A 9,248-nucleotide genomic window follows, 5' to 3' on the forward strand; every position below is an offset into this window, starting at 1 on the left:
ATCTGACAAAAAAAAAAAAATCAAGCTCTACATACACTACGAAGCAGAATTGTTACAAAAGGGTTAGAAGAGAAGAGACTGTTGGAAATAAATTAATAACATTTTATAGACCAAGGACATAGGTACTTTTTTATTTTATTGATTTTGTAATAGAAAGTGAAAAATGATTAAGGCAATTATCGCTCTAAAAACAGTTGGATCAAAAGTAACCCAATTATGGATAAAAAAAAAAAATGGACCGATCCACTTTATGGGTCAATTTGACCCAACTTTCTGGGTTGTTTTATACAAAATGAGCCATTTTTTGACTCAAGTAAAGGATTTGACCAATATTTATGAGTTGTTTTACACTAAAAGACCCATTTCTTGTCTCAACGTTGGGTCAAATTGGACCCAAATAGCGGATTGGTCCATTTTTGACCCATAGTGTTTAACAGAGAAGGGACTATTGGCCTTAACTAACCACTTGTACTTGTACTTAAGTACACGGTATGAGTACTTCTGCCACCTCTGACCGCGAGGAATGATTAGGCCTTTGCCGGCAGAGTGTTTGCCTGACTGATGGCAAAGCGGGGTGTTAATTGTAGCTTATTCTTACCTTTGCAAACATCCAGAGAATGACGCACGGGCCTCCTGTCGTGGCATGAAAGGCGGTAGCGCGGTATGTTCAGCGGGTCATTATCCTTGTCTCGAGTCATTCATCAGTGCCTAGCATTTATTTTGCGGTAATTCACTCTCCCAGTGGTCAATAAGCATTCACTTATTTAACCGTCACTTATTTTACCATCAATCAATCAGCGCAGAAATCGCCTCGTGTTAATGAATGGCCAGCAGAAATAGATACATTCATTGAATGACTGAATGCATTAGCTGGTCGGAGTGATGCACTGTTGCCTCTGCTAATAGCTAAGTGGAGTTGTTATTAGATTCAGTGATGGATGAGCTACGCCGCGGACTTGTCACTTCAGCCTCGAGTTGAGATAGTAGTAAACGCGCAAGGAAGCAATAATGGACGAGTTTGAAAATGTTTTCTTTTTCCTACTGTTTTATCCACTTACAGTCTCAAGTATGTTGAAGTGGTACATCTCGACTAAGAGACAATCTTTGTGTAAGATGTAAGATGACTTGGCTCAGTGGTAGAGTCGTTGTCTAATAACCTGAAGACTGTGGGTTCGATCCTCAACCTTGATCGTGTTGAAGTGTCCATGAGCAAAACACTGAACCTCAATTTACTTCCAGGGTTAAGGGCAGCAGCCTACCTTATGGTGTGTAAATGTCAACTTTTGTAAATCGCTTTGAGCACCATATGGTATTAATAAAAGCACTATATAATATTATATACAAGACGGCTTGGGCATTGACGAAGACGGCTTGGTTGTGGCGAAGACGGCTTGGTTGTGGCGAGGATGGCCTGGGCTGTGACGAGGACGGCTTGGGCTGTGACGAGGACGACTTGGGCTGTGACGAGGACGACTTGGGCTGTGACAAAGACGACTTGGGCTGTGACAAAGACGACTTGGGCTGTGACGAGGACGATTTGGGCTGTGACGAAGACGGCTTGGGCTGTGACGAGGACGGCTTGGCTGTGACGAGGACGACTTGGGCTGTGACGAGGACGACTTGGCTGTGACGAGGACGGCTTGGGCTGTGACGTGGACGACTTGGGCTGTGACGAGGACGACTTGGGCTGTGACAAGGATCGACTTGGGCTGTGACAAAGACGACTTGGGCTGTGACGAAGACGACTTGGGCTGTGACGAGGACGGCTTGGGCTGTGACGAGGACGGCTTGGCTGTGATGAGGACGACTTGGGCTGTGACGAGGACGGCTTGGCTGTGACGAGGACGACTTGGGCTGTGACGAGGACGACTTGGGCTGTGACAAAGACGACTTGGGCTGTGACAAAGACGACTTGGGCTGTGACGAGGACGACTTGGGCTGTGACGAGGACGACTTGGGCTGTGACGAGGACGACTTGGGCTGTGACGAGGATGACTTGGGCTGTGACAAAGACGACTTGGGCTGTGACAAAGACGACTTGGGCTGTGACGAGGACGACTTGGGCTGTGACGAGGACGACTTGGGCTGTGACAAAGACGACTTGGGCTGTGACAAAGACGACTTGGGCTGTGACGAGGACGACTTGGGCTGTGACGAGGACGACTTGGGCTGTGACGAGGATGACTTGGGCTGTGACAAAGACGACTTGGGCTGTGACGAGGACGGCTTGGGCTGTGACGAGGACGGCTTGGCTGTGACGAGGACGGCTTGGGCTGTGACAAAGACTTGACACGAACATCCACTGGACTAGACAAACCCCTCAAACTAAATACACCTGTGCTAATTACTTGACAAGACACACCTGGGGAAGACGCAAGCGGCTGAGGGCACTGAGAGGTTGACACACAGGGTAAGGGAAGACACACGGGCGGATGTGGTTACACATAACGAGATGAGGGGAAAGACAAGGAACACAAAACAAAACACTGAACACACAGACAAAAAGGAACACCCAAAATCAAACAAAAACACAACACAACACAACCAAAATGTGACACAATTCAAATGAAGTCGAACTGCATCAATTTGTTCAAAATATAATCGAGATACGCATCGAATTGTCTTGCACACTGTATATACTGTATCATCTCTTTGAAGGGAATGCCACATTTACAGTACTTGACAAATTCATATCGTAAATTAACAACAAGAAACTCATTGCATCTTGCCCTCTTGAACTAGCGTATCGAATTGAATATGCCAAATGAACTAATAGACTCTCCTTTCACCGGGGTGAAAAAAAAATTTGATCATGCCCTTTTCTGTTATTTTCTCATCAGCAGTAGAGCAACGGTAGGTTTAACAAATGGCAGCTGTTTTTGCCACTGGACTCTCAAATTGGGCTGATCTCATATCTGAAATGGTAAAATCGCTGCCATCTACTGGTGGTTTTGCATAAGGAAAGTTGTTTGAAATTGATGGTGCAGCGGCATCTGACCATCATCCCCACAAATTGCTATTGAAAAATGTTATTGACAAGGGTACTCGTCAATGGCAGTGACCAAGTGATGCCATCTTATGGTTGTACTATATGTGTGGTATGATATGCCGATTTTTTTCCTTGTCATGTGTGGCGTCGTTAACATTTAAAAAAAAAAAATCTGTTAATATGCTAAATACGGTATGTTTGTACCCCGTTTTAGTGCGCGGATGGCAGCAAGAGTGTGACGTGACTGATGGGACATGAAAGAAAGTGGAAGGGGACGTGTCGTCAATCAGAGCTCAGAATGAGCAGCAAAGGCAGAAAGCTGTCTAAGCAAGCAAACAAACAGACGCGCGTCTATTGTCTTACACGCGTGTCTTGTTTGGCTCTCCGGAGCAGCAACATTCAAAAAGTGTGTTCACAAAAATAGATGTTTTTTCATGAGTTTGGGGAGAAGATACCGCAGACATCAAATCATGATGCCCCGAAGTGTTGCAGCATTTAGCATCACAGAATCGTCTTGTGACTGCCTTATGTGGGCTATTTGGTTGAACTGGATTTTAATTATGGACACTGAGGGTCAAGAGACCAATTGAGAAACTGGATTTAGGTTGCTGGTCCCAGCAGAGGCGAGTGTTTGGAAGTACTGCACAAGTACTGTATGTCCTGTTTTTAAGCTTGACTGCGATTTTAGACATGTTTAGAATCACACTTAGAGAGTACAAAACATAACATGGGTATTTAAAACCCAAATAAGAGCATTAAAAGCCCCAATGTGTATTTTTTTGGCACCATCTAGTGGTGGACTAATAATTCATTCAACACTATTGATTTCAATAATATGCAAAAAAAAAATATGTTTATCACATCACCCTACATTTTTTCATATAATCGTAGTTCTAGTAATCACTACTGAAGTCTCACCTTACAAGAGGCTGCCATGTTTCACTGCCATCTTCCTGCTACGGACAACTTCGCAAACATTATTAGCCCGGGTGGGTTGACCGCCGCTTACCTTTCACAGCTGGGACCGGCAGGTGGTCGTCGCCGACTCCCGTGATTCAGGCTCCTGTCGCTTGTCACTTTCCGACTTGCTCTCGCAAGTTTTTACTAGCCTTTTTTTACTAGCTTCTCCCCGCTAGCCACTCCAGTTGATGGCTCCAACTAACTCCCGCTCTTGTTAGCTGCTTCGACGAAATCCGGCTCACTCGGTCTTTCGGCGTCCCTCGCTGGGCTTCACACCGACTGCAAAGTCGCCATCGCTCGCTGACGTGCTCGTTTACTCACGTGAAATAAGAATTTGTAAAGTGTGGTCCTCTCTGAGCCACCGTAGTGTGCGTGCTTCTAATTGCACGCGCTTCGGCTGCATTCCATGCTATAGTGGCATCTAGCGGCCACTTATTACACACTGGAGCTTTAAGGCTTTTTATTTATAGTGTCAATATTCGGGTTTTGAAAGGTTTTATTTACTGAAATAAACGTACGTAGTTACCGTCCAGGCCCCTTTGTGTTGAAAGCATTTGTTGTCGTGCTTTGTAGTATTTATGTTACTAAGCCAAACAACATAAGTTGTATTAATACATACTTGATGACACAGCAATGTCTCATTTTCAGTTCTGCCAGAAAGGCACATGCAAATAAGTCCTCTCTGATGCGCTAGCGTACCAGGAATAGAGTGTGAAATGCAGTTAGCGTGGACTAGGGCTGCTCGATTATGGAAGGAAAAAAAATAATCCAGATTATTTTTGGCAATAATTGAAATCAAGATTATTTAAAGGATTATTTATTTTGGGCTGCAAAATAAGAAAATGTTTAAGCATTTAAAAATATTAAGACCATTTAAAAAAAAATAGAAACACTATAATTATGTAAATTCCTTTTGGACCAAACGGAATTTATTTATTTATTTATTTATTTATTTATTTATTTAGGCAAAAAGTTCAAGTCGGAGTGCAGCATGTGCCACTGTGCAGTAGGACGATTATTTAGTTTTTTAGTACAAAACAAGAAAATGTTTACACTTTTAAAAATATTAAAACCAATTTAAAAAAAAAATAGAAACACTCTAGTTATGTAAGTTCCTTTTGGACCAAACAGAATTTAAAGTATTATTTATTTATTTATTTATTTATTTATTTATTTAAGCAAAAAAGTTGAAGTTGGAGTGCAGCATGTGCACTGTGCAGTAGGACGATCATTTAGTTTTTTAGTACAAAACAAGAAAATGTTTACACTTTTAAAAATATTAAAACCAATTTTTAAAAAAAATGAATAGAAACACTCTAATTATGTAAGTTCCTTTTGGACCAAACAGAATTTAAAGTATTATTTATTTATTTATTTATTTATTTATTTATTTAAGCAAAAAAGTTGAAGTTGGAGTGCAGCATGTGCACTGTGCAGTAGGACGATCATTTAGTTTTTTAGTACAAAACAAGAAAATGTTTACACTTTTAAAAATATTAAAACCAATTTTTAAAAAAAATGAATAGAAACACTCTAATTATGTAAGTTCCTTTTGGACCAAACAGAATTTAAAGTATTATTTATTTATTTATTTTTTTAGGCAAAAAAGTTGAAGTTGGAGTGCAGCATGTGCCACTGTGCAGTCGGACGATTATTTAGTTTTTTAGTACAAAACAAGAAAATGTTTACACTTTTGAAAATATTAAAACCAATTAAAAAATAAAAATAGAAACACTCTAATTATGTAATTATTTAATTATGTAAGTTCCTTTTGGACCAAACAGAATTTAAAGTATTATTTATTTAGGCAAAAAAGTTGAAGTTGGAGTGCAGTAGGACGATCATTTAGTTTTTGGTACAAGACCAAAAAATGTTTAAATATAAATTTAAGACAAATAAAATTCTTTAAAACACTATAATTTTGCAAGTTCCTTTTGGATGAAACAAAATTAATTCAACTATTTTTTTTTAAGGTGTATGTAAATGTATAAATTAAAAACAACTCATTTTAATCATCTTTATTTTTTAACGATTATGCTAATTTTGTAATTGTGGAGTGTAATAATTGAATATTGATGAATTGCACAGCCCTAGCGTAGACGCTAGCTTTTGCCGTGACCCTAAACAAGTATCAAATGGATTGATGCACATTTGAGGCTAATGTGTTGTTTCTCCCACCTCCAGGTCCAAGGGTTGGAGAAGAGAGTGGACTTCTCAGACTTGGGTCCGGTGGACTCGGCAATGAAGACCATCCCCTACGGCATGGGCGGAGGCACGGGTGTCGGACAGCCGGGGGGTGCGGTTAAGCCGCCGTACCAAACCCGCATTTTCTCCACCTCCTTCGACCAGACACCAATGAAAGCCAAACCGCCCACCTACAATTTCTTCAACCCGTACGACGCGGCCCGGAACCAGTCGCTGCTGCCGGACCAGACAGGCTACCGCTCCAAGCGTAAACCCTCGCTGAAGACGTCCATGAAGACCAAGAAGATCTTCGGCTGGGGGGATTTCTACTTCAACGTCAAGACGCTCAAGTTCAGCTTGCTGGTGACGGGCAAGATCGTGGACCACATCAACGGGACCTTCACCGTTTACTTCCGCCACAATTCCTCCAGTCTCGGGAACGTGTCGGTCAGCATCGTGCCGCCGACCAAAGTGGTGGAGTTTGAGGTCCTCCAGCAGCACCAGCCGTTCCTGCACCCCCACGGCCATCAGGAGGTGCAGATCCACGAGTCCCGGCAGACCACCAGCGACCCCAAAGAGATTAAGACATTCAACTGCCGAGTGGAGTACGAGAAAACCAACAGGTCCAAGAAGCCCAAGCCCTGCCTGTACGACCCGTCCCAGACCTGCTTCACGGAGCACACCCAGTCCCACGCCGCCTGGCTGTGCGCCAAGCCCTTCAAAGTCATCTGCATCTTCATCTCCTTCTTCAGCATCGACTACAAGCTGGTTCAGAAGGTGTGTCCGGACTACAACTTCCAAAGTGAGCACCCTTACTTTGGATAAGCCAATCAGAGACAGCGGGAATGACGACAATGATGGGAATGATAGTCATATTGATTATGAGGACGGAGCAGGGGACAGTTTCTCGCCTCTAACACTGCTGTGAATTGTGGATTTAAATCAAGTACGGTGGTACCTTGACTTATGAGTGTCCCAACTTATGTTAAGTTATGTGTGTCAGTGTGCACTTTGTTAAAACAGGACAAACAATGAAACACAGAGTACAAAATGAAAAAAAAAAAAAACGAGCAATGAGCATGGAGAAGACGCTCACACTGAACTTATTGCTTATGACCAACCAGAGCTGGAATTAGTCATCTCGCGAATAGGACATTTTTTTATGTCATATTGTACTATGTTTCAATGGTCATAATTTTGCTATTTAGTGCTGGCTGTTTTGTTAAAAATGGAATCTAAAAATAGCGGTGCATCTTTTTTTTTCAAGGAGCCGGAACAAATTACAGGCATTTCCATTCATTTCTATGAGGAACGTTGATTTGACACACTCAACAGAAATATAAACGCAACACTTTTTTTTTTTTTTTTTTGCTCAATTTTTTATGAGATGAACTCAAAGATCTAAAACTTCTTCCACATACACACACCAGTCTAAATCTGTGATAGTGAGCACTTCTCCTTTGCCAAGATAATCCATCCCACCTCACAGGTGCACCATATCAAGATGCTGATTAGACACCATGATTGGTGCACAGGTGTTCCTTAGACTGCCATCAATAAAAGGCCACTCTGAAAGGTGCAGTTTTTTTTTTATTGGGGGGGAGGGGGGGGTCTGTGGACCCAGAAAACCAGTCAGTACTGGTCTGGTTTTCTGAGCCTCAGACCAGTCAGTACTGGTCTGCACTAATCATGGTGTCCAATCAGCATCTTGATATGGCACACCTGTGAGGTGGGATGGATTATCGCGGCAAAGGAGAAGTGCTCACTATCACAGATTTAGACTGGTTTGTGAACAATATTTGAGAGAAATTGTGATTATTGCGTATGTGGAAGAAATTTGAGATCTCAGAGTTGAGCTCGTAAAAAAATGGGAGCAATAACAAAAGTGTTGCATTTATATTTTTTATTTTTATTTTTGTTGCGTATGATTCATTTGAGTTAAGAGCTTGATCAAAGAATGACTAAACTCATAAGTCAAGGTACCACTGTATAATCAGTTATAGATGCCAAGGCCGAGTCAACCCCCCCCCCCACCCCCAACCTCCCTGAAACTTTGGTAACTTCTGTTTTCGCTGTTGTTTTCTGTAAATATTGATCTCGCACTCTTTGGTTTCAAATCATTGTTTCTCCACGTGATTAATTTTCGAAAACCAGCACGCCCTTCCGAGTACAAAGCGAACCTCCGAGGCAGCCATCACCATATGAACAGTATCTCACAAAAGTGAGCGCACTCCTCCTCCTCCTCACATTTTTTCGGAAACACTGAAGATAAGACACTAAGCTTCGATGTAAAAGTAGTCAGCGTACGACTTGTATAACAGTGTATAAAATTGACTGTCCCCTCAAAACAACACCAACGCACAGTCATCAATGTCTAAACAGCTTGCAACAAAAGTGAGTACACCTCTAAGTGTAAATGCCCCAAATCGGACCCTATTAAGTTTTCCCACCCTTGTAACTCGCTAGTGTTATAAGGTCCCGTGTAAATGCCCGCACACTCTCTCACGATGGTCAATCTGGCACCTCATATTTATAAAAATGTGAGGGGTGTACTCACTGTTGTGAGATACTGTTATGGTCGCTGTAGTGTTTTTTGATAGACTGACTGTTAATCCCCCCCACCCCCCACCCCCCCCCACCCCGGTGCCCTACATTTCTATCCTCCCGTTCTAAGAGAGTTATATGTATGAGAAATGCTATGCTGGGTATGCATACAATATGCTGTATGGAAGGGGGAGAAAAAAAAGCACATTAAAATATTTTAAACTCTATGCCATTTGCAAAGTGAATTTCTTTTTTTTTCTTTTTTTTTTTTTTCAAGGCCCGCAAGCGCAATTTCCAAGCTTTGAGAACGTACTCCGGTTATCTGAGCAAGGACAGACTTATGAATGAAGTTAGCGTTTCATTATGATTACGAATACGCACACACAGCTCACTGTGAAGATATGTCCCTTTTAATTTTCCGATAACGTATTGAAAGAAAGTTTGTTTTCGCCTAGAATTTGAACAAGAAAGCCCAAAGCATTCCAAAAATGATAACTTTCGTCTCCTTTGGAGAGGCGAGATGTTTTTTTTCGATATACATTTTCATTACACACTGCGTATGCGGTAAATG

The 9,248-nt window shown here is 42.0% G+C and overlaps 1 protein-coding gene across 3 annotated transcripts in view; it reads left to right on the forward strand.

Annotated features, from left to right (window-relative positions):
• The window catches only part of nxph4 (neurexophilin 4), an 89,356-nt gene extending 81,820 nt beyond the window's left edge, over positions 1 to 7,536 (forward strand). For all 3 annotated transcript variants that reach the window (XM_077572413.1, XM_077572415.1, XM_077572414.1), the window contains exon 2: positions 6,134 to 7,536. In XM_077572413.1, the coding sequence (XP_077428539.1) occupies positions 6,134 to 6,958 (825 nt within the window). In that variant the 3' untranslated portion in view covers positions 6,959 to 7,536. The remainder of the gene's footprint in view (positions 1 to 6,133) is intronic.
• The last annotated feature ends 1,712 nt before the right edge of the window (positions 7,537 to 9,248 follow it).

This window comes from Vanacampus margaritifer, chromosome 8 (genome assembly GCF_051991255.1).
Source record: "Vanacampus margaritifer isolate UIUO_Vmar chromosome 8, RoL_Vmar_1.0, whole genome shotgun sequence".
Classification (NCBI taxonomy): Eukaryota; Metazoa; Chordata; class Actinopteri; order Syngnathiformes; family Syngnathidae; genus Vanacampus; species Vanacampus margaritifer.